Source organism: Schistocerca americana, chromosome 7 (genome assembly GCF_021461395.2).
Source record: "Schistocerca americana isolate TAMUIC-IGC-003095 chromosome 7, iqSchAmer2.1, whole genome shotgun sequence".
Taxonomy (NCBI): domain Eukaryota; kingdom Metazoa; phylum Arthropoda; class Insecta; order Orthoptera; family Acrididae; genus Schistocerca; species Schistocerca americana.
Window position 1 is genome coordinate 439,296,420 of NC_060125.1, and position 27,394 is coordinate 439,323,813.

At 38.2% G+C, this 27,394-nt stretch overlaps 1 protein-coding gene across 1 annotated transcript in view; it reads left to right on the forward strand.

The window, feature by feature from the left end:
- Positions 1-7,212, forward strand: part of LOC124621844 (AN1-type zinc finger protein 2A) — a 63,757-nt gene extending 56,545 nt beyond the window's left edge. Inside the window, exon 6 of the mRNA XM_047147289.1 lies at positions 3,333-7,212. Coding sequence (XP_047003245.1) covers positions 3,333-3,446 — 114 coding nt within the window. The 3' untranslated portion in view covers positions 3,447-7,212. The remainder of the gene's footprint in view (positions 1-3,332) is intronic.
- The last annotated feature ends 20,182 nt before the right edge of the window (positions 7,213-27,394 follow it).

Here is a 27,394-nt window from a genome sequence, read left to right on the forward strand (position 1 = left end):
AAAGATGCGACATCAACCGAATGCATTGACCAGCACAGACCCCAGACGTGAATGCAACTGAGCATGTGCAGGACATGTTGAAGGTGGCTGTTGTACAGCATTCAAACCCACCTGACAATTTCTGGACCTCACTGGAGTTGTCATTGAGGAGCAGTACCTCATTCTCCAAGATACACTTGATGATCTCATCCAGAACATGCCTTGCCAAGTAGAACAACACATCCATGTGTGGGGAGGACATACTCACTACTAATGACTGATAATCATCATCATCATCATGACATACAGATTTTCACTGTCTTTGTTTTCAAGAAGGACTTGTTTTCAAGAAGTGCACTTAGAAGAGAGCCTGCTTTGTTTGTAATGATTTTTTTTTTGTAACTAACTGAAATCAGTGTTGTTATCAGAAGGAGTTATGGTTATTTTGTTCATAAATTATTGTACAAACCTCAGTTGGTGTACTGTGAGAAGTCATTGTAGTAAACTCTGTGAGATTCCAAACATTTCTTGAGATGTGTGTATGGGTTTCGGCACTTCCTTTGAGTCTTAAAGAGATACTTTCCAGTACTATTAATTATTAATCATAGAAGGAAACTGGTCAGAATGTAATTAAGATTGAGACCATGTTTGAAGAAAGTATTTTCAAATGATTAATGTGACTTTTAAAGAACTAGAAATTTGTGATTATGTTAAAGGAACTACGTGTTGTTGACTTTTGTAAACTGGAAAGATAAGCCTGGTGATCTAGTGCTGAATTACATGACCATCTTACTAGTAGTAAAATGTAAAGGGAAAATAGTGAATTAGTTGTGATAATTTTTGTGTAGCAAGCTGTAGTTTTACAGAGGTGCCTAATAATAAAGCTCTAATACAAAGCAGCAGTTTTTGTTTTGACACACATTTCACTGTTGTACAGATACTTGGAGGCCGAATTTATAATTTGTAAAAAGTCTTACATAATATATCCTAAAGACAAAACTGTGAGCTTACCACCCTGGCATAGAAGTGTAGGCAACTTGTGATGATTTTAGATAGTGTGCGTACTTGACCATAGAACTACGTTAATTTTTCAGGCAGCCATGTATTTTGGAACAGTGTGCGTCCTGATAGAAAAAGAACAGTCATAAAACAAATACCACATGATTGAATTGAAAGACTATCATTGCAATCACATTTTTAGTATTTGAAAAGTGTATTGCTGAAGGTGAACCACTTTATGCAGTTACAGACAAAAAGTTTAACCATTATCACACAAACCTGAGAAAGTTGTGAGAAGATTGTCCGCATACACATTGATGAGTTCATCAGAAACAATACTCACACTATAATAATAATTGTGGAGAAATTTTATTCAGTTATATTACAAAAGTATCTGGTGCCATGACACTGTTGTAAAATTTTGTGATTTTTCCTATACTTAAGTCCCAGATAAATATTTATTCTTATCAAATGAGGTGTAAATTTGTAATGAATATACCCTATTTGCATCTAAATGACAACCAACAAAAATGACAAAACTGTTCCCTTTGTGACGAATCACATTTATAGGGGCTGCCTAATACACTCCCATTCATGCATGCATATACTACAAAAATACATAGAAAATGGACATAGAAAAATACTTTTGTAAGATAAAGTATGGTTTAAAAGATTTTATTTGCTTTAGTGAAAATTACTGTAATGGTTGCATCATGCATTATTGTTTGAAAAGAAAATAAATCTACCTTGTGATAATTATTTCATTTACTTAGTTTGTCAAAGTACTGTTCACTGTTGTAATGTAAAGACAACTTCACCACCACTTTTCAATAATAATCTTTTGACAAATTTGAAAACGAGTTGGTCTCTCTTGTAATTTCATAATTAAAAAAAAAAAAATGAATGAGGCACTTTACTCATCACAGCACTAATTATGAAAATGACTTGGTGTTATTGCCTTTTACTAACATTAACTACCCTTCAGCACTGCATGTGATAAAATTGCAACAGTAACTGTAGATCTAAGACCTTCAACCTGTGAGTCAAACTAAAACTGAAATAGTGCTGGAATGCTTTGTCAGGTCAAATTTGAGTTAATGTCGTCAGACACAAAATCACTTTTTTAAAAAAAAGTCACATTTAATAATCAAAACGTTCAGTGGAAAGAGAGATTACCACTCATAAAAATTTAATACTTAATCTCAAATTCTCAGGAGGACCGACTTTCTATTGGCACAGAATAAAATTTCTGAATAGAGAGCAGAAGTATTATGATAGACACAGCTTTCCAATAGCAGCCAGTGTAAATTAGGTAATACCTCCTCACACTTGACATATCTTCCAGTAATCATTTTATTTTGTACATCATCTTATAATTTTACTGGGTAGTACAGGTTCGCATTTCAAGTGTGTTCATCCTTCACATGCGCCAATGAACACATTCACAGTCAAATCCTTGAGTTTCACACCTGTTCTGCTGTACGCTGCACTCACAAATCTTCTCATACATTTACATACTTTTATACAAAAATGTCAGTTTATACTTAGAGTATGTCCATCCTTCTGGCGCATTGCTGATGCAGAAACTTTCATTGTCAAAAAGAACAACTCCTACAACAATGAAAATGAACACACAGAAAGTCACAGGGCACAAAAATTGCACAGTGCAGCAAGTTCACTGCAAGCGGGAAGTGTTGTGGTGTGGGATGAAGGTTTGGCAACGTTGGGAATGGGAAGCATGATACTGGCATGAAGTAGCTTGAACTTGCCATGTGGGTTTCCCCCTGTATCACTTCCATCCTTGCTGTTAGTGCTATAGTAATTTTGGACAGACTACACGGACTCTTTAACTAAATGATTGAACATTGCGTGAAATATTGGTGAAAAAAATTGATGAGTTGAAGGTGATATTTCTAACTCATTGCTGATGTTGTGCAAACAGCAAATAGCAAGCACTCACAAAATATTTAAATAGAACTAACTGCTGCCAGTAGTTAATACAACACACAAGATATGTACACAAGCAGAATCTACATAAATCATTGCACACTGCACTACACTGCTAGACCGGAAACTGATTCAGAGTATACCTTTAGGGCAGTTGTAGCATTCTTCCTGGAACAACCACTCCCCCCCCCCCCCTCCCCCCTATGAAAATTGCTTGCTCTTCAGTTTATAGATTGATTGCACCATGTTCTCTGTTGCATAATGAAAGAAATCATGCTTTTGAAAAGTAGCATTTTTTGTTAGTGACTGCAACTGTCTGGTACAGATCCATTTTTCTACCATTATTTGTAAGTTTCATTATGTTGTTCCTTATTAAAGTTGCTTGGAACTCTCAATTTTTGTTGCAGAGTGAAGATGAAGCTCTTGCACGTGCCATTGCCTTATCATTAGAAGATTCAGATGGCAGAAGACAACCAAACAGGCAACACACAGTACAACCAGCGAAGTGTGCTGTATCTTAGCAGTCATCAGCACTTTTTCTGTATTTACAGATCATCAATAACACAATCTATGAAGAAAGTTACTTCTAACTTGAGAGCACTGCATTGCTTAAGTTTCTCTTAAATTACATATAGCATGGGTTTTTAACAGACTGAAATTGATTCAGGGAGGAAGAAGTTTGCTTTTATAATCATAATGACTTGTGCAGCTGCAGAAAACTGCACAGCATTGTTTAACTTTAAGCTTTCTTCTTTCAGATGATTAAATAATTGTGACTTGTGTGACATAATAAGAATATGTGTAATTTGGGTTTATTAAGATCTACACTGACGGAGACATACTTGAACATGTTTCTTAGTAAATCAGTCATGCTTATTGTATCCAGTTTAAATGTGTGTTTCAAATATTTACTTAGCAAAAGTTGTGTCTTCGGAAATTTTTGTATTGGAGGCATTTTGCCTATTATACACATAGCTTAATAAGTTTGGATGAGTTATGTAATGGAATCTGTTGTATGTATGTCACTTTTTTTAAAAAAAAATCCTTATTTTGTGTGTGCTGAGTATAGCCTTGCAGTTGCAGTTCTTATTGTATTTGAGTGTCAGTGAATATTCAGTATTCCACCTGTATAATTCAGTTGTTACAAGATATAGACTGCTGAAAAGTTACTCACTGAAAATTTTAGTCGCTACAATACATTTAATGTGTGGTGTTATTGATCAAGTATGGGTGTAGTGAATCTTAAGTGCCACACAACAATAAATTGCAGTTCAGTGTGGTGTATAAATGAAGCAATTAAAAGAAACAAGATTTTGTGGATCTACATCAATGGGCGATTAAATGACTTACTGTTAAAGATTATCTTTCATCCAGTTCATAACAAAATAAAGAAAAAATAACTGGTATTATGTGTTTACATGCACTCCAGTTGAAATAAACAGGAGAATGCTTTATATACTCTAAATTCCAAGTTGTATAATGTATGACAGGTTTGTACTATGTGAAAATGAAATTTTATGTGATGTCATTAAGTTCTGGGAATATACACGACATGTTCTGACACTTAAAAAAAAATTGTCTTATCTGTCATCTGTGATAAATACTCAGATGAACTAATACGTTAGTTGCCATGCTGTTACAGAGGGGCAGACCTCCTGTCTCCATTTTTTTAAATAGATCACTTAACTTACTGCCTTACATCAGAGATCATTGTCAGTTTTGACAGCAGATGCTGAGTGAGATGGTGCAGTGCTAAGACACTGGTCTTTTACGTGACTGGGCAGCAGGTCAGATCCCCATCAAGTCATCCATGTTTAAGTTTTCCATGATTTCCCTCAATTGCTTAAAGTGAATGTTGGGATGGTTCCTATCTTTCCCTAATCTGAGCTTCTGCCCTGTCCACAATGACCCCATCATCAACAGGACATTAAACTATAACCTTTTTTCCTTTGAAAGCAGATTACCATATTTTTTGTTACAGTTTCGTATTAGACATTTAGCTAAACTTCTTTATTATGAAGCAAATTAAATGCACTGAAACTAAATAAGTGAATCAATGAGATAGAAATCAGGGAAGTTGTAATGACATGAAATGATGTCAGTGACAATGAAAGTTTGAGTCAGGCCTAACAATTAAGACAACTGATAGCGAAAAGCAAGAAATGCGGGTTTGAGTCCCAATCTGGCTCAGATTTTCAATTTTTGTTACAGCCATCACTTCTGTATTAGCCATGTAATAGTTCTTTCATGTTAAGTATGAGTACAAAGAATTGTTATATTGTTTCAGAGGGAAAACAGTTGGCATTTTTTTCTGTTTTTGCTTGTATGTATTTAGTAACTAGTCTACTAAAAATATTTTAGTGTGATGTTATGGCTGTAATCTGCTGAACTTGTGCATTAAGAGTGGATATCTATTATGTACTGCTTATTTTTGTGAATTTCATTTGCAGACTTGTAAATGTTTGACATAGCATTCATTACTCATGCCCCATGAAATGCCTTTCATATATCAGGTTTTGTAGAAGTGCATAAATTCTTAAACACTGTCCAGTCACATTAATGTGACAAACTATCAAAAGCCTAAATAACCATGTTTTGCAGTGCGGACTGCTGCAAGCTGTTCAGAGAGAGAGTCAGTGATGTTCTGGAAGGTACCAACACGTCCCACAGACTCTTGATTGGGTTAAACCAAAGGAGTTTGATGGCTGGGGGAGTATGTAGTTCATCCTGATGCTCTTCAAACTAGGCATGTACACCATGAGTTGTGTGACATGTTGCATTGTCCTGCTGGTAGATGCCAGCATACTGAGGAAAAACAAATTGCATGTAAGGGTGGACATGGTATCCAAGGATAAATTCATATGTGTGTAGATCCACCATGCTATCCACCTTGACGAGATCATCCAGGAAACGCCAGGAAAACATTTCCCAGACTATCATGCACTTTCCTCCAGCCAGGATCCTCCCAACAATTGTTGTACGATGTTAGCTTTCAGTTCTGTAGAGCATAAACAGTTATTCATCTGAGAAGGCCACCTGTTGCCACACAGTGGATGTCCAGTTCTGATATTGGTGTGTCAGTTCCAGCCTTTGTCACTGATGAACAGTAGTCAGCATGGGTGCATGAACCAGGCACCTGCTGCAGAGGCCCACATGCAGCAATGTTTGCTGAACGGGCATAGAGGAGACATTGTTGGGAGCTGCTTGGTTCAACTGTGCTTGGTTCAGTTGCTCAACAGTTGCATGTCTATTTGCGCGAAATGCTCCTACCCTTGGCCCAAAAGCCACCTGGGGCGTGGGAGAGCATGACAACTTAACTCATGCACGGCAGTCAAAGGGTTAACACGTCTAAATTAGCAATGGACATCAGTCATCAAATTTTTACACATAGTAAATCACGCAAGTCACCCTTACCTTTTGTTTAGACTTAATTGTACTTTTTATTGATACATATCCACCATCCTTCTCTGTATTAAATAGCCGTTTGTTTCAGAATTTCACAAAACATGTGCCTTTATAAACAGATATATTGTGTGTATGTATGACTGTCATACAAAGTGACAAGATATGCAGTCTTTGTACTTAAAATGCAATTTATTTAAATATGAAAATTTCTTGTGATTAGTTTCCACATGAGCAATTGTTTCTACTACTATAAACAGTCCTGTGTAGAATGAGAGGAGAAAATATGGAAGTTTTATGAATTTTATCCAGAGTGAGCTGAAATCGACTGAGGCTTTGGAAGAATAACAGTTGAGTGGACATTAAAATTGAACTGAATTTTATTTTTAAAAAATGAGAGTTCACTTAAAAAACCTAAAATGTTGCTTGTTCGAAATTGATATATATGTCTTGTACTCCTCAATTTAAACTGCTGCATGCAGCTTAGGTTCCTGTATCCAACTGAAAATTAATTATGTTCAATTTTTTGTAATTAGATCCCCCTCAGATTCTGTTTGTATGGAATACCAACTGCCTGTTTCTCTCTCTCTCTCTCTCTTTGTTATGAAGTATCTATTCAGTTTAGTATAAAACTGGAGATGTACAGATTAGCTTTTTTCCCTTTGACTGTGATATGCATTGCACCAGTAAAACTTTCATTCCTCAAGATGATGCATTGAGTATATAGCTGAATAATGTGCAAATGCTAGTTTAAACAAATCATAATGTTGTTATTGTCTTTTTGAATCTTTGTAATTTTATACACTTGTAACTTTTTTCCATTTTAAAGTAAGTATTGTTATTGTATATTGTACTGTTTCAGAGTTTACAAATGCACTGTTGATGTTTGCTACATTGAATATTTTTGTAAAATTTTTAAATGTTAAATAAAATTTGGCAAGTTACATATACTTTGCATCTTTTACTTTCTTCCAATAATAGAAGTTAAAATTTGTTAGGAGCTTATAATATTCAGAGTGTAGAATAGCAGCTACTCCTGTGAAAGGAAACCTGACTTTGTGTTGTTTTGTTGGATGTCCAGTTGTGGACACACTTGAAATTATGTGTGGCTGTATTGCCCTGCAGGCAATTCCTAAGTTCCCATTTATGAAAATAATTTTTGAAAATATAATGTGAGTGGATAGATAAAAAAAAATCTACTCATAAAGCCACAGGAGAATGAACACACAAATAAAGGTATTGAAATTATTTGCAAGCTTTCAGAGCCAGTGACTTCTTCTGGGAGCATCTTTGCAGTAGAAGGAAGAGGGGTGAAGGAGGAGGACTGGTGAGGTTTAGGAAATGATGAGAGTTTGGAAAAGTTGCCCAGATCAGGGAAGACTTTTTCTCCATTTCGTAAATCTCACCAGCCCTTTCCTTCACCCCCCTTCCTTCCCCAGAACCCTCCTGTCAGAAGAAGGAGCCACTGGTTCCGAAAGATTGCAAGTTTCAGTACCTTTGTACGTGTGTTTTTCTGCAGCCACTTGAAGAGTAGATTTTTTATCTATCTGATTACATTATAAGCTCCTATTTAGCATGCTGCACAAATGAGTAATAGGACATTGCTAAAATTTCGTCAGAGACTTACTCAGAGCTTGTGTTAATCTACATCCTAACCTCGATAACCACTTTATTCCGTGGCCATAAAAATAGGCGAAGGATTTTGCCAACCATCAACAAAGATTAGCAAATGTCTCATCATACAGGGTTTTAAACAAAATTTTCATCTCGATGGACTACTTATTGATAGAAAGGATGCAGAATGTTATCATAGGTGTAGATTCATCGACAGATGTTGAAGTAACTTCAGGTGTGCCCCAGAAAACTGGGTGGGGACCACTGCTATTTATGGTTTACGTGATGTGGCGAAAAGATCTGACGGTTTAAATTCACAACAACACATTTCTTACACATTTTCATTGTGTCCTATCTGATGCCATTTCAATTGCGAAGGGACTGTGATAATGCAGGCCCCAAGCATTTATTATGGAAAGTTTTTTTAAGTGAAGATTCTTGCACTCCAAGTCAGTTTCAATTCTGCCATCATATCAGCGGCGATCAAAGATGATGTGTTTCATCCTGTAACACAGTTTTTTTTAATGAATAGGCAGCATCAAAGAATCAGGTTTATATTTAAACAGAAGTCAATAGATTGTCCTTGTCAGCTGGAACACCAGATAACATTCAGCGAGTAAAACACACAGTGGGAACTGGCCCACACCAAGCAAACTGTAAATACAATTGTGCAATGCATCTCTGATAGCAGTGCAAGATAAATATTTCATTACAATTTACACCAACAACCTTATAAAATGGCCATAAAAATTTGCTTGAACTGATGACAGTTAACTTTGTTCTCCCAGTGCTCAACAGAGCTCATTTCCATTTACCTCATTATTTTAACAGCAGCAGCTTCTACTCTTGGTCAGACAAAAGCTTTAAAGACATGCGTGAACATCCACTTCACAGTTATGGTGTTAGGATGTTGTGCTGAAGTGCTAATCATTTGCCCATCCAAGCATGAAGTACACCTCACATCAACGTAATTTTTCTTGCAAGCCATATTCACATTATTACAATTGTAATGACTAGCAGTGTATGTTTTTACTTTGTTTCTTTAGTGCCGCAATGTGTGACAAAAATGTGAGGCACTCATAAGATGACAATGTAATTTTGTACAGGTACTCACTGTTAGTGTGTATGTAACTGATTGCAGCTGCAGTTGAGAGGGGTGTTATATAATACAGTAAGTTTAATGTGTGTATCATACTGTCCAACAAAAGGTCCAATTTTAATGCTCTTCCTTTTTTTAAAAAAAAACTGGTTTAATCAGGATAGTCCTTAGCTATGTTCTATGAAAGTCTATTCAACCATTTACATTTCATCAGTAGATTACGTAAAAATGTTTTGCGCTAGTATGTTCTATCAATATATGCTACATAATATGTAAGAGCTACATCAAGCTTGTAGAACTCAAAAAGGTCTAACTAAAAGTCCTTGAGAAAATATGTTTATTTTTATTGTTGACCAAAATGATGATTGTCTTTTGAAGTGGTCCGTTCCAGTACCTACAAAGCAGAAAAAGGGTGATAGTGACTCAACTGTAAAACATAAACATATGACCTCATAGACATTTTTGTAGTTCTTTTTCAGGCCTAGAATACAATACTCCATCAAATGGTTTTACCACCATAGTTTATACCGTCAACAACACCTGCCTTCCGTGACTGCCCAATTGAGTTGCTGCACTTGGGTCACAAACTTCGTCAAACTTGTGGTTCAAAGAAGTGTGACTTAGTACACAATCATCAAACCACTGTAGGACATAGGCCTCTTAAGACAGATTAATGTATGAAACTAAGTTTGTACATAGTTTTGTTAAAATGTTATATAAAATAAATAGGTAACACAATTTCTTAACAATTTTAAGCTAATTATAGATGGGTTGGTTTTTTATTTTACATAATAAGTAATAACTTCACTAGCTATTTTGAGGTGTGGTTTTGGGACACACAGGACTGGAAGAGATGACGCCAAACAGAAGAGGCTTATGCCCAGCAATAATGAAAGTATGCTGTTGTCGAAAGAACAGCTTCGTATTTTTTTCATTTACTTAGTGGTTCGCCGACACGACAGCTCTTGGATCAAAATATTACTACTTGTATTAAACTTGAAGCGGCAATACATTTTTTTTTTTACTGTTTAGAGTTTTTTTTGTGTTGGGTTTTTAAAATTTTAATTTAAGTTTTTTAGTGTTGTTAACAGGTGTGGTAAGATATGTAAGGGACGTGAACAGCATCAGATGCTGAGTGATCAGTGTGAAGGTCACAGAGATGCTGCATACTCATGTGGTACAGCATTATCAGGGCCTGACAGAGTTTGAAAGACACCTCATTGTGGTCGAATCTTGCAATATCCATATTTGTGGGGCAATTTGAGACTGAAAATGAATTACATCTTGCTGATGTTCAGAACATATTACATAGGAATGGTGTTGAGATTAACCATGAGAAATCTCAACTGCAGAAAGGCGATGTCACCTTCCTTGACCATGCAGGTTTGGTGGGTGGCATCCATCCTACCTCTGACTGGGTGACTTCTTGGTGACAACTTCGTGTTGCACCGATTTCTTGGCATTATCAGCTTTTACAGATGCCCTTCAGGCTGCCCTCACTGATGCCCTTAAAGGCAAAAACACTTATGGCACCAGGAAGACTGCCTGGCTGGGAGACATGCATTGGGCTTTTGACACACTAGAGTCAGCTCTTTCTTATGCTCTCACTTTGGCCCTTCCTATCCCAGACACTTTTTATCCATTACAACAGATGCAAGTGATTCATCAATAGGTTCAGCGTTACAACAACTTGTGGGTGGTACAACAGAGCCTTTATAATTTTTTTCCAAGAAGCTGACAGCCTCTCAGCACAAATTGTCCACATTTGACTGTGAATTACCAGCAGTCTTTGGAGTGGTACAATACTTTTGTGATGACACTGAGGGCTGCGAGTTCACCATCTGTACAGGTTACCGTCCACTGGCAGATGCGATACAAAATCCAAGCTAGGATATACCTGCACAATGCTTATGCCACATGGACCTCTTCTGTCAATACTCCACCAATGTGCAGCATATATGGGGTGTGACAGTGTCATCACAGACTATCTCTCCCACCTGAACTCTGTAACTTCCCCCATTAATATGGATGAGCTTGCCAACCTCCAAGCAGATGACCCAGAATTGTTGTAAATGCTTCAGGATTTGAACTGTGCTCAATGCTTGAGCAGTGCCTCGTCCTGCACTCCAAGTACATATTTTCTGTGACACTTCCACAGGCACACTCCACCCAATCATCCCCATCTTTCTCCATTGTGCAGTTTTTGACACCCTTCATGGCCTCGCCCATCCAGGGATTAAAGCTATGACTACCATCGTAATGGAGCACTTCATCTGGCTGGGATTGCAGGGAATGGACACGTGCTTGCGTACTGTTCCAAAGGACCAAAGTCAGTAGACATGCCCAGCCACCTCTCAGAATGTTTAGCATACTGAAGGGCAGGTTACAAGATGTGCACATCAACATCATTGTCCTCTATCCCTATCTGACTGATTCCTTTACATCCATTCTATTATTGATTGTAAGACATGGTGGGTTGAAGCTGTCCTACTCTATCAATGTGTGGATTGCTCAATTTGGTTGTCCTTCCACTGTTACCGTGGAACAGGGCTGCCAATTTGTATCAGCATTGTTCTTCTGCCTGTGCAGGCTCTGTGGGTTGGAGAAATTCCATATGACAGCACACCATCTTCAGAGTTACTGCTTCAGGGAGAGATGGCATCACACTCTGAAGGTGGCACTCATGTGCCATGGTGGATCTTGGTCCTCCGCACTCTACACCTGCATCTACATCTATACTCTGAAAACCACTGTGGGGTGCATGGCAGAGGTTATGTTTCATTGTACCAGTTGTTAAGGTTTCTTCCTGTTCCATTCACATATGGAGCATGGGAACTCTTATGGATTCTAATTAGAGTGCACATAGTACATAAAGACAACCTCTCATTAGCACAGGTCTTATATGATGAAGCCCATGTCCTACCCACTCAGGTTGTCAAGCCAGTGCCCATTCTAACCACGAATGAATGTCCAGAACTGGTTAAACAAGTGTGCAAATACAGTTTTAAAAGACATTCCTCACATATTCCTGCATAAAGACCTCAAACATTGTGACTATGTTATGATATGTAATGCCTCAGTTTGAGCCACAGTCCAGCCTCCCTATTCTGGCCCACACAGAGCACTCAGTAAAGGACGAACCCCCTTAAACATTATCTGTAATGGGAAGAAGGAAGCAAGTGTCCCTCCCCCCCCCCTCCCCTCCTCCGGTATAGATGACAGTTCTGATTCTACAATTTTTGGTCCCCAGGGTGAGTTTACCATTTCTCTTCTGAGTGATTCCTTTAGGGATTCTTCACTGCCTGAGTGCACTGTCCTTTCCTCTGTGTGAGATTCTTTTCCTTTAGATAGGTCAGTGTTCCATGTCAATGTCTACGGTCTTACCATCAACGACCTGTCTATGGCCTTACCACCAATCACCTATCTATCAGAGTGTGCAATGGCACTATCTTCATCCTCAACGTTCCTTCAGCCCCACCACAGGACACATCAGTGCACAGTGCACTTAATGTCACCCCCCTCTTGCCACATTCGGTGTCCCCAACAATGCCAACATCAACACTCTAACAGCATCTCTTTCAGGTGATGGCATCTTTTCAATCTACGTGCCTCTCTGCCTGCCATTGACCATTCTACCCCCGACTGCCAGAGACCATTTCTACTATTGCACGGGTTGCCGCGTAAGTCCTCCCTGATGGTTTCGAGACTTTGTCTTATTGACACTATTTCCAGCTCTGCACCTACCCCACCTCCACACTATCTTTGAGGGGGGGGGGGGAGATGCTTTTTGGCGAGTGTGGACCATGCCAAAGCATAATTGCTGGTTTTGTATTCTCTATGCTGACTTCTTTGACTGGGGCCTATTTTCTTAGTAGTTTTTGCACCATGCTTTGTAAAGTTTCGTGTTGTGTTGTGTTTTCATGGTGAATAAATCTACGCAATTCGTTATGTGATTGGCTATTACTAGTGTAGTCTACATCACTAACACACATAGAAGGCCTCGTATTGTTACAATATACAAAGTTTGTAGTGTCAGGGCAAAGTGTAGCAAAAAGTGTGTACATATTCATACAGAAACAGTTATAAAATATCAGTCTTCATCCACCACACGAATTAAATATTTGCAAAATACTACTGTAGAATAACTGCAGACACATTGCAACAATTAATAAAGTAATAAAAAACCCCATCAGCTGGTATAGCACAAAAGAATAGCAATCATAATATATTTGAACATAGTGAAATATGAGCTTCACATATAACTACAGGAAAATGAAAAATTGAAAAAGAACGGATGGACTTCAGAAAGTAAAAGTCCTACATTAAGATAGCGAGAAGAGTGGCACATTGTCAGGAGAGACTACATGATCCAGGTTTCCTGCAAACATAGTTCTGCAGCTGTATGGATAACAGATGCATCACAGTGTGTTTGCAGAATGGCATAGCAACCAGAAACATACGGCAGAGTTGAAGTACATGAAAAAAAACATCTAAATTGGATCAGTGCATGGAGCAGTGAAACACATAACAAAAAACAACATTCACACTAGCTTTTGAGCACTAGCTCTTACATACTGAGTATGCATTTGAGTGTCTGTGTGGTTGTGTGTGACTGTGTGTACTATTGCTGTAAAAAAAGCTAGTGCTCAAAAGTTAGTGTGAATGCTGTTATGTGAATGGGTGCTACAGGTGAATGGGTGTCTTTCCATAATTTTATGTATTGCTCCATCCAGAAATTTCCATTATTGTTAAACAACTAAATCACTCAAAGCTGCACCACGAAATTATGGCGGTAAATGACCAAATGAAATGTCGTGTCCAGCAGTGTAGTGAAATGGTGCCAACAATTTAACCAAGGCTCCAGGGACATGGGTAATGCAGATCAAGAAGGAAGACCACCAATGCTGACCACAGACAACAATGTCAAGGCAGTCAAGGAATTGATTTGCAGCAATTGCAGTGAGACTATCAGGGACATTGCTTAGCAGAAGTGCATCTCAATAGGCAGTGATCATTTCATTGCCCCAGATCACCTGTAGTATTGAAAATTGTGCTCTACATCTACATACATACTTCAAAGGACACCATAAAATGCATGGTGGAGGGTACTTCATACCACTGCTTTCCTATTCCACTTGCAAATATAGCAAGGGAAAAACGACTTTCTATATGTCTCCGCACGAGTTCTAATTTCTCTTATCTTGACTTTGCAGTCCTCATACAAAACATATGATGGCAGCAGTAGAATTGTTCGGCAATCAGCTGCATATGCTGGTGCTCACACTGAGTTCTGTGATTAATTTCACCTACACACAAAGGTGCAAGATCTATGTCATCTCTGAAATTCCTTGAGTATTTCTCTGTAGAAGGCAATGATTTCCTAAGCCATGTCATGATGGGCTATGAAACACAGGACCGTCATTTCACACTTGCAACAAAGAGAGTGTCTATGGAATGGAAACACCTCCCCACTGCCACAAAAGAAATACAAAGTTGTTTCACTAGTAGGAAAGGTGATGGCCACCATTTTCTTTGACAGTGAAAGAGTTGCATATACAGTGTTCATGGAAAACAGCACAACTATTAATCCTGACTCTTACTGTCCAACACTAATGTTGCTGCACAACATCATAAAGAAGAAGAGTCGAAAATTAATCAAAGGTAGTGCTCTCCTATAAGACAATGCAACAGTCCACATGGTGCACATGACACAAACCTTGCTTCAGCATTTCTAAAGGGAGGTGTGATTTTTTTATCCTGTAACTTCATCAAAATAAAGATGGAATGCTAGGCTGCATTGTACCTTGAAAACAAATTGTTCTGAGGTGGGATAAATCACAAAGGTTGCAGTGGGACTGAAAATAATCATATTTAGTTTTCCGTTAAGAGATGATTTGAAGAAACTCCTTACTGAAGCTGATTCTGCACATTGTTACCATTACTTTTCCTATTATGATGAAACCAGGTGCAGAGATTACTGTAGGAGAGTGATAAGTTGGGTGTTGGGCGACTGTGTTGAAATGCAGCACAATGTGGTGAAATACATCACAGTGCATAGCAAGAATAATCTGACTTTATATAACAAGCAATTTAGACTGCAGGTCTTAGAGGAAGGTTGCAAATATGCATATGACAGCATTCTGATGATGTGTAATTGTCACATCACCAAATTTTTGCTTCCCTGTGAAATTAAACTGCTGAAACATGTAATAAATTTATACAGACAATTAGTGATATTTAAGGTACATACTCAATAAATAGTAAGTCATTTTAACTCAATAGCAAGATTATTATTCATAATTAACTTAAAGCAATGAACATGGCAATCTTACATGCTTCAAGACAGAAGAAAGAGAGTGAAGTAAGTAGGACTCTCAGGAACCTTCTTTGTTTTATATAAAAGAAGAACAAAATTATTCCTTCAACTCTAGCACATTGAGTTCAAGGATATACATGTCTCTCTGCATGGTACTTAATTAATAGGCAAAATTTAATTTGTTGTAGTGGTTTGTAAGCATCCACCAGACAGTCCACATCTTGCTTCATACAATTTCCATTTTTTAAAATATATATAAAAAAACAAAGATGATGTGACTTACCAAACGAAAGTGTTGGTATTTTGATAGAGATACTAACAAACACAAACACACACACAAAAGTCAAGCTTTTGAAACCCACTGCTGCTTCATCAGGAAAGATGGAAGGAGAGGGAAAGACGAAAGGATGTGGGTTTTAAGGGAGAGGGTAAGGAGTCATTCCAATCCCGAGAGCGGAAAGATTTACCTTAGGGAGAAAAAAGGACAGGTATACACTCGCACACACACACACACACACATATCTATCCGCACATATACAAACACAAGCAGACATATGTAAAGGCAAAGAGTTTGGGCAGAGATGTCAGTCGAGGCGGAAGTACAGAGGCAAAGATGTTGTTGAATGACAGGTGAGGTATGAGTAGCAGCAACTTGAAATTAGTGGAGGTTGAGGCCTGGTGGGTAACGGGAAGAGAGGATATATTGAAGGACAAGTTCCCATCTCTGGAGTTCTGATATATCCTCTCTTCCCGTTACCCACCAGGCCTCAACCTCTGCTAATTTCAAGTTGCTGCTGCTCATACCTCACCTGTCATTCAACAACATCTTTGCCTCTGTACTTCTGCCTCAACTGACACCTCTGCCCAAACTCTTTGCCTTTACATATGTCTGCTTGTGTCTGTATATGTGTGGATGGATATGTGTGTGTGTGTGTGTGTGTGTGTGTGTGCAAGTGTATACCTGTCCTTTTTTCTCCCTAAGGTAAGTCTTTCCGCTCCCGGGATTGGAATGACTCCTTACCCTCTCCCTTAAAACCCACATCCTTTCGTCTTTCCCTCTCCTTCCCTCTTTCCTGATGAAGCAACCGTGGGTTGCGAAAGCTTGAATTTTGTGTGTGTTTGTGTTTGTTAGTATCTGTATCAACATACCAATGCTTTCGTTTGGTAAGTTACATCATCTTTGTTTTTAGATATATTTTTCCCACGTGGAGTGTTTCCATCTATAAGCTGACAGAACATTTGTGGGGAAAGGGTTTTACCAACAGTGAGGATGTTTACACAAATGAATTACTTTTGTTACATATAAATGTACAGTCCCTAAGAAATGAAGTCAGTGAACTACAGTACTGGCTGGAGGAAATTCAGTGTGGTACTCTCTGTGTGAATGAAGTTTGGATTAGAAGTGAGGAAATAAGCTTATTTGTACCATATGGCTACTCACTGGCAACAAGCTACTGTAGACCAAACAATGCCCATGGTGGAGTGTCCATTTATATCAACAAAAACTTGAATCTAAAATATTCAACCACAGACCTGACAAGCCTGTCTGTTGAAGGACTTTTTAAAGCACACCCAGAAACTCATTATTGCAACAGTTCAGTGACCACCAGCTTCTGATGATGAGATATTCATAGAAAAACTCTCTGAATTAATCTCACTGACTGCCAAATATAAGCAATATAAAACGTCTATCACAGGAGACATTAATATAGATGTAAGAGTAAAGAGAAAAACTGTGCTACACATCCTAAATATCTTAAGATCAGTTAATTACTACTGCTTAAATGAAAAACTGATCAGAATGGAGGCAAGCCTTGACAATATAATTAGCAATGTGTGTAGGAATGAAGTAGAGTGGGATACCACCAAACTAGGACGATCTGGCCATGATGGCATATGGCTCAAAATTGGAAATCTGACACTTGATGATACCAGGATGCTAACTACATATAGAGCTCTCAAGGAAGAGAACACTGAAATAATGAGAAATGAACTGAGTAGAATAGAACGGGCTAGAATACTAACCATTGACAAGGATATAAGTGAAAGCTTTTCTGCATTCATGTCCAATGTGAAAAAATACATTAGACAGTAACTGCCCTCTTATTACTGAGAGATGTAACCCTAGCATACAAAAAAGTGGTACACCCCACACCTCAATAAAATCAGAATCCTTCTACTCACGCTGAAGGACAAAATTGAATACAGTCAAGAAAACAAGAATAGATGTATAAACTTAAGAAAAATAAACAAATCTGAAATTAAAGCAAAATGAAAGCTAATGAGGAGTATATTTTAAATTCTAAAAACAAATGTAAAGCTGCCTGGAACTTAGTTAAAAGTGAGATAAAGATGGGAAAGGAAGAAATCAGTAACCCAATTAATTGTATCACTCCAGAATGAGATTTTCACTCTGCAGTGGAGTGTGCGCTGATATGAAACTTTCGTTCTAGAAACATCCCTAAGGCTGTGGCTAAGCCATGTCTCCACAATATCCTTTCTTTCAGGAGTGCTAGTTCTGCAAGGTTCGCAGGAGAGCTTCTGTGAAGTTTGGAATGTAGGAGACGAGATACTGGCAGAAGTAAAGCTGTGAGGACAGGGTGTGAGTCATGCCTGGGTAGCTCAGTTGGTAGAGCACTTGCCCCGCGAAAGGCAAAGGTCCCGAGTTCGAGTCTCGGTCCCGCACACAGTTTTAATCTGCCAGGAAGTTTCAATTGTATCACTCCCAACGAACACTTCATAAATTCAGTAAATGCCTATGTACCAAAAAGTGATGATTTAATTGATGTGGAAGGTTTTCTTTCGTAACCACAGAATAAAACAGATAAAAGATTTAATTGGAGTAGAATAACTGCTACAGATATAAATAACTCTGTAAACAAGCTGAATGACTCTAGAACAGAAGACTACTATGGATTCAGTAACTTTGTAATAAAGGCTATAATTAAGGAAATTAGATTTCCTTTACTCTATCTTGCAAATAAAATCCTTGATGATGGTATTTTCACCGATTGCCTTAAAATTATGGTCACACTCCCCTTATACAAAAAGTGTGACAGAGAACTGCCAGATAACTATAGACCAACATCAACTGTCTCTAGACTGGCCAAAATCATAGACAGCTGCTCAAACACACACAGATTTACACGCATTTTGAGAGCAATAAATTACTTAATGACAGTCAGTTTCAATTTAGAACTAGTCAATCAACCATAAAAGACATTAAATGCCTGATAACTAAAATCCACAATGCATTTGAAAGGAAATTGACCACCTGTGCAACAATCATAGACTTAAGCAAACATTTGACTGAATATCACATGAGATAATTGTTAAAAAATTAGAATTTATGGTACAGCAGACAAACCACTTAATTTAAGTCATACCTAAATAACAGGTAACAGTTAGTGTATGTGAACAATGAAAGGTCAGAACTAATGAAAATTAAGAGAGGAATTCCACAGGGCTCCGTTCTTGGACATTTCCTCTTTATTATATATGTTAATGACTTCTCAAACTGTATAGCCTGCAAGAATGTTTTATATGCTGATGATATGACCATGATCTCCACAGGTGAGAGTATGCAAGAGGTGGTAAACAAAAATAATGAACTTTTTGAAAAATGTAGGGTGTGGTGTATTGCTAACCATAATTATTTTAACCCGAAGGTCCAGAAAGAAGAAGAAGAGATTCACAGTGTCAAATTATTGGGACTAAAAATTAACCAAAAGCTCTCATGGGATGACCATATAAGCTATGTGACAGGCAAACTTGCATGTGTGATATTCCTCCTGTATAAACTAAGATATTCTGTCAGTAAAAGGTTATCGATGCTTTGCTACTATGCATTCTTTCAGTCACAACTACAATGTGGGATTCAGTTATGGGGTAATTCAACAGGCACAAACTGTGTATTCAAATGGCAAAAAAAAAAAAAAAGCAATTAGATGTATACAAGGATTTGGTCCAAGAAGAACCGGTAAGGAGCACTTCAGCCTATTAAACATAATGATCCTCCCAAGTCTCTATATGTATAAATGCTTAATACATGTGAAAGAAAATATACAACAATTTACACAGAGAATGAATTTACATTTCCACAGCACTAGAAATAACTGCATGCTTGATATACCATATTCTAGGCTGTCACTGACACACAACAGTCACAAACACCTAAGCCTAAAGTTATATAATAAACTGCCACAATCAGTCAAAACCCTCACCCTCTTTCAATTTAAGGAGGTATTAGACACATGGTTTAAAAATAAAGCATACTACTCAATTGAAGAATATCTTGGAAGTAATTTGGAAGGAATGTATAAACAATGAAATAATGTAACTATCATTAACTAAATGTGTAAAACTGTATAATTAATTCTTGATAGTAAACTGTATAATGATTATTAGTGAAATCTTCTGATTAGTAATAAGTTTATGTATTTATGTATTTTTATGTATTTATTATTTATGCATATGTAAAATGATGATGTATGTATATGTATGAGTATATATAATTTATAATGTAAAAATTAGTAACAACTATACTTTTATGAATATGTAAAATGCTGAAACAAAGGAAAATCCAGGATAGAATAATGACAAAATCATGAAAAGGGTAGTTGCTACTCACCATGTAGCAGATACGCACAACAAAAAGACTGTCAAACAAAGCTTTCAGCCACACAGGCCTTCATATATATGCACCCTCATGCAAATGCAACTCACACACACATGACCACAGTCTCTGGCTGCCTAGGGCAGACTGCAAAAAGCAGTGCATGATGGAAGAAGCAAGTGGGTGGTGGGGGTAAGAAGGAGATTGGGGCAGTGATGGGGAGGGGTAGCTGGGTAGGAATGGGGGACAGTAAAGTGTTGCTTGTGGGAGCCTACAGGAATGAGGTGGGGAGAGGATAGGGCAGCTAGGTGCAGTTGGGAGCTTAGACAGAAGTTATATGGAGATTAGACTTGTCCCATACATCCTCCCACCACCTTCTACTACAATTCAGTCACAAGCATCACCTAACTTATCAAAGGCAGGGCTACCTGTTAAACCAGTCATGAATCTACAAGCTAAGCTCAAATCACTGTGCTGCATTCTGTGTGGTCATGACAACTGATAAACTGTCTGTCTGCATGAATGGCCACTGACAAATTGTGGCCAAGAAACAGCTGGACCATCCAGCTGCTGAGCATGCCGCGCAACACAACATTCTTCATTTCAATGACCACTTCACAACCTGTGCCGTCTGGATTCTTCCCACCAACACCAACTTTTCTGAAATGTTTAGTTAGGAGCTCTCCCTTCAATGTATTCTACATGCCCATAACACTACTATCTTCAATCTTCATTAGTCATTGTCCGTTACCCATCTATCCCTTACTAGTTCCCACTCCACCACTCAGTTGCTTCTCCCATCATCCACTGCTGCTTGCAGTCTGACTTCAGCAGTCAGAGACTGTGGTCATGTGAGGGTGATTTACATTTGTGTGAGTGTGTTGTGTGTGTATGTTGCATAATTTTGATGAAGGCCTGTTTGGCCAAATGCTTTGTTTCACAGTCATTTTGATATGCCTCTCTGTGACTCAGCATCTTCACTATATGGTGAATAGCAAACATCCTTTTCATAAAATTGTCATTGAGTGTAATCTGTACAAACAGACTTGTAATAGAGCTTCATTTACTGCACATGGTTACAAGTTATGGCCCCAGGCGCATAAGTCTGTTCTTCAGTGTAGTGGCAAAGTTGACGTTACTGGTGTACTGCTGGCATGGAACAATGGAACTATCTATGCATCAGTGTTTGAAGTTGTCTGGAGAGGACAATTGGGCGATGTGGAATTTCCAGATGGAACTGATATTCAGAAGAATAGGCTTTTTAGATATTGTCAGTGGCATAGGCTATTAAATCTCCAAAAGAGAAAGAAGCTGAGGAAAAAAGCACAGGAACTTATTGTCAGGCAGATGATGGTAGCATCATTGACTCATTGACTTTTATGTACAATGTTAGCTGGCATGTGAACTAAACTGACAACTGTTTATGAGAAGGAGTCCATGATGAGCATTCACTTACTTCAGCAAAAGTTTTTCTTGCTCCAATTTAGTGATGACTCATCAGTTACAGTTATGTTGAAAGTACAAGAAATTAACTTTAAATTGAAGCAAGTGTGTGAACCCTCATTTAGATAAAATTATAATAACTAAAGTGTTAATGTCATTGCCAGAGTGATGTAAACATTTCTGTTCAACATGGGAGTCCCTCTCCTTTGAGAAGCAAAAACTTCCAGATTACTTTTTGAAGAAGACAGAAACAATCATTCTGATCAGCAGGAGGTAATATTGGCCAGTGTAAGCAGGCAGCAAAAATTACTTGTTAGGCTTGAGGTAAGGAGGGCTATTTTGCAAGGGATTGCAAAAATAAAGCAGAAAGAGAACTGAGAAGCTGCAGTTATTGTAAGAAAAGACGTCATTTGAAGTCATAGTGCAGATTGTTGGAGTCCAAGGAAAGCAAAAAGGCTTGAGATATCGATGCCTTTAGGTGTATGAGTCTGGGAGCTGACCTAGAACATTGTTAGTTGATGGATATGGGTGCTAGTGAGCATATGTGCAAGAAGAGAGAATTATTAAAAAAAACTGGATAGTGTGCAAAGCTCAAAGTACTTTATTTTATGGACTATAAGACACACTTTTTTCTTTAAAAAATTGCCTTCAAAATTCAAGTCCATCTTATACTTGAAATTAATATAAAATTGTTGAGTGTTTGATTTAAAATTCCTGCCAGTCTTAAAAATGGTCATATATCCAAAGCCACAGGAAACCTATCTTGCACCCATGAAATGAACATGAGTTGCGGGGATTCACAAACTTGCTAACACTGCATATGCAGAAGTACATGGAAACAGAGCAGCTGGGCACCAGCCCTCCACCAACAGAAAAAAACTATTTATGAAGACTTTAAAAATGAGGAAGACTAAATGTGCAAATAGAGGACTAAATGCAAAATGGCCAAAACTATAAGAGGACATATTGAGATGGATTTAAGGACATCATCAAAATAACATTTGAATTAATAGAAAAATGATTCAAATATACACTCATAAGCTAGCGTAACAGTAGAGCTTAACAGACTTTAAGGGTGGAGCTGGTTGGTGTTACAGGTTTATGAAGTGTCATGGGCTTAGCATGTGAACCAAAACCAAAATATCTCAGAAAATGTCACAGGAGTGTGAAGAGAAAATATTGCCTTTCCATCACTTTATTATCCAATGCTGGAAGAAAACCAATGTGGAACTAAGCCAAATAGTGAATATGGATGAAACACCTCTGATATATGATGTGCTGAGTAACTATGTCTCGCCAATATGCTGCCGATATGGCTGCACTATCGGTCGGAGAATGGCATTCACATATCGTACAGCCATTACAGCGCCTTCCATGACCACCAGCGGCGTACATCAGCCCAACATAATGCCACCCCAAAACATCAGGGAGCCTCCATCTTGCTGTACTCACTGGACAGTGTGTCTAAGGCATTCAGCCTGACTGGGTTGCCTCCAAACACATCTCTGATGATTGTCTGGTTGGAAGCATATGTGACACTCATCGGGGAAGAGAATGTGATGCCAACCCTGAGTGGTCCATTCAGCATGCTGTTGGGCCCATCTGTACCACGCTGCATGGTGTCATGGTTGCAAAGATGGACCTCACCATGGACATCGGAAGAGAAGTTGTGCAACATGCATCCTATTGCGCACAGTTTGAGTCATAACACAACGTCCTGTGGCTGCACGAAAAGCATTATTCAACATAGTGGTGTTGCTGTCAGGGTTGCTCTGAGCCATAATCCATAGGTAGCGGTCATCCACTACAGTAGTAGCCCTTGGGCGGCCTGAGCAAAGCATGTCATCGACAGTTCCTGTCTCTCTGTATCTCTTCCACGTCCGAACAACATCGCTTTGGTTCACTCCGAGACACTTACACACTTCCCTTGTTGAGAGCCCTTATTGGCACAGAGTAACAATGCAGACACAACCAAACCATGGTACTGACAGTCTAGGAATGGTTGAACTACAGATAACAAGAGCCGTATGTCTCCTGGTACTGGAACTGATTGGCTGTCGGACCCCCTCCGTCTAATAGGTGCTGCTCATGCATGGTTGTTTACACCTTTAGGTGGGTTGAGAAACATCTCTAAACAGTCAAAGGGACTGTGTCTGTGATACAATATCTACAGTCAATGTCTATCTTCAGAAGTTCTGGGAACCAAGTTGGTGTAAAACACTTTTGATGTGTGTATAAAAACAAGTGGACATAAAAAAAATACACTACTCTATGGTCCTTTCATGTTGTGCTGACGGTACTAAACTTAATCCAATCGTAATTTTCAAGTGCAAAACAATGCCAAAATCTTCTGAAATACAGCCAGGTGTTGTGCACATACATGACAAGGGTTGGATGGTTAAAGCTAGTATGAAATTATGTATTTATAGAGTGTGGAAGAGAAGGTGCTTTATTGAAGCAGAGTTCTCTTCTTGTGCTAGAACAGTTTAGTAGTAATTTGAAAAATTCTGTGAAAGAGAAATTGAGACAGGGAAATAGAGAGCTTACTATTATTTCTGGAGAACTTATTTCACAATTGCAACCTCATGATCTCTCAATAAATACACCATTTGAAGTGTATATGAGAGAAGGACTCAAGAGGACGTCATTATCAGGAAAAAGAAAACTGGCGTTCTACAGAACGGAGCATGGAATGTCAGATCCCTTAATCGGGCAGGTAGGTTAGAAAATTTAAAAAGGGAAATGGATAGGTTAAAGTTAGATATAGTGGGAATTAGTGAAGTTCAATGGCAGGAGGAACAAGACTTTTGGTCAGGTGAATACAGGGTTATAAATACAAAATCAAATAGGGGTAATGCAAGAGTAGGTTTAATAATGAATAATAAAATAGGAGTGCGGGTAAACTATTACAAACAGCATAGTGAATGCATTATTGTGGCCAAGATAGACACGAAGCCCATGCCTACTACAGTAGTACAAGTTTATATGCCAACTAGCTCTGCAGATGATGAAGAAATTGATGAAATGTATGATGAGATAAAAGAAATTATTCAGGTAGTGAAGGGAGACAAAAATTTAATAGTCATGAGTGACTGGAATTCGAGAATAGGAAAAGGGAGAGAAGGAAACATAGTAGGTGAATATGGATTGGGGCTAAGAAATGAAAGAGGAAGCTGCCTGGTAGAGTTTTGCACAGAGGATAACTTAATCATAGCTAACACTTGGTTCAAGAATCATGAAAGAAGGTTGTATACATGGAAGAATCCTGGAGATACTAGAAGGTATCAGATAGATTATATTATGGTAAGACAGAGATTTAGGAACCAGGTTTTAAATTGCAAGACATTTCCAGGGGCAGATGTGGACTCTGATCACAATCTATTGGTTATGAACTGCAGATTAAAACTGAAAACACTGCAAAAAGGTGGAACTTTAAGGAGATGGGACCTGGATAAACTGACTAAACCAGAGGTTATACAGAGCTTCAGGGAGAGCATAAGGGAACAATTGACAGGAACGGGGGAAAGAAATACAGTAGAAGAAGAATGGGTAGCTTTGAGGGATGAAGTAGTGAAGGCAGCAGAGGATCAAGTAGGTAAAAAGACGAGGGCTGGTAGAAATCCTTGGGTAACAGAAGAAATATTGAAATTAATTGATGAAAGGAGAAAATATAAAAATGCAGTAAATGGAGCAGGCAAAAAGGAATACAAACGTATCAAAAATGAAATCGACAGGTAGTGCAAAATGGCTAAGCAGGGATGGCTAGAGGACAAATGTAAGGATGTAGAGGCTTATCTCACTAGGGGTAAGATAGATACTGCCTACAGGAAAATTAAAGAGACTTTTGGAGAAAAGAGAACCACTTGTATGAATATCAAGAGCACAGATGGAAACCCAGTTCTAAGCAAAGAAGGGAAAGCAGAAAGGTGGAAGGAGTGTATAGAGGGTCTATACAAGGGCGATGTACTTGAGGACAATATTATGGAAATGGAAGAGGATATAGATGAAGATGAAATGGGAGATATGATACTGTGTGAAGAGTTTGATAGAGCGCTGAAAGACCTAAGTCGAAACAAGGCCCTGGGAGTAGACAATATTCCATTAGAACTACTGACGGCCTTGGGAGAGCCATTCCTGACAAAACTCTACTATCTCGTGAGTAAGATGTATGAGACAGGCGAAATACCCTCAGACTTCAAGAGGAATATAATAATTCCAATTCCAAAGAAAGCAGGTGTTGATAGATGTGAAAATTACCGAACTATCCGTTTAATAAGTCACAGCTGCAAAATACTAACACAAATTCTTTACAGACGAATGGAAAAACAGGTAGAAGCCGACCTCGGGGAAGATCAGTTTGGATTCCATAGACATATTGGAACACATGAGGCAATACTGACCTTACGACTTATCTTAGAAGAAAGATTAAGGAAAGGCAAACCTACATTTCTAGCATTTGTAGACTTAGAGAAAGCTTTTGACAATGTTGACTGGAATACTCTCTTTCAAATTCTAAAGGTGGCAGGGGTAATACACAGGGAGCAAAAGGCTATTTACAATTTGTACAGAAACCAGATGGCAGTTATAAGAGTCGAGGAGCATGAAAGGGAAGCAGTGGTTGGGAAGGGAGTGAGACAGGGTTGTAGCCTCTCCCCGATTTTATTCAATCTGTATATTGAGCAAGCAGTAAAGGAAACAAAAGAAAAATTCGGAGTAGGTATTAAAATCCATGGAGAAGAAATAAAAACTTTGAGGTTCACCAATGACATTGTGATTCTATCAGAGACGGCAAAGGACTTGGAAGAGCAGTTGAACGGAATGGACAGTGTCTTGAAAGGAGGATATAAGATGAACATCAACAAAAGCAAAACGAGGATAATGGAATGTAGTCGAATTAAGTAAGGTGTTGCTGAGGGAATTAGATTAGGAAATGAGACACTTAAAGTAGTAAAGGAGTTTTGCTATTTGGGGAGCAAAATAACTGATGATGGTCGTAGTAGAGAGGATATAATATGTAGACTGGCAATGGCTAGGAAAGCGTTTCTGAAGAAGAGAATTTTGTTAATATTGAGTATAGATTTAAGTGTCAGAAAGTCATTTCTGAAAGTATTTGCCTGGAGTGTGGCCACGTATGGAAGTGAAACATGGACGATAAATAGTTTGGACAAGAAGAGAAGAGAAGCTTTTGAAATGTGGTGCTACAGAAGAATGCTGAAGATTAGATGGGTAGATCATATAACTAATGTGGAGGTAATGGATAGGACTGGGGAGAAGAGAAGTTTGTGGCACAACTTGACTAGAAGAAGGGATCGTTTGGTAGGACATGTTCTGAGACATCAAGGGATCACCAATTTAGTATTGAAGGGCAGCGTGGAGGTTAAAAATCGCAGAGGGAGACCAAGAGATGAATACACTAAGCAGATTCAGAAGGATGTAGGTTGCAGTAAGTACTGGGAGATGAAGAAGCTTGCACAGGATAGGGTAGCATGGAGAGCTGCATCAAACCAGTCTCAGGACTGAAGACCACAACAACAACATGAGAGAAGAATGGAAGAAATGGATGATGGATGGAACCCAACATTAGTTCATGCCAAAGGGAGCTTTAAAACAACCTACAATCAAACAAGTGCATCAGTGGATAAAATAATTATGATTTAGAGTGAGAGAAGACATACTTGTTAAATCTTTCTAGAAGTGCAGCATAAATAACACTCTTGATGGCAGTGAAGACCATCTTAATTTGAAGAGGACAACAATAATGATGAAGAAGAAGAAGAAGAAAGTTCAGATGACAGTTTTCAAGGATTTTAAAGATCAGTTTGGTTTTATAAACTAAGAATTTTATTTATCTGGCTTTGAAGTCAAGTAATGAAAATGGTAAAAATGTTATTTTTTTTTAAATTGCTTTAAAATTAAGGTGCATCTTATAGTTTGTAGTGTCTTATAGTCCATAAAATAAGGTAACTATGGGTGACAGTAA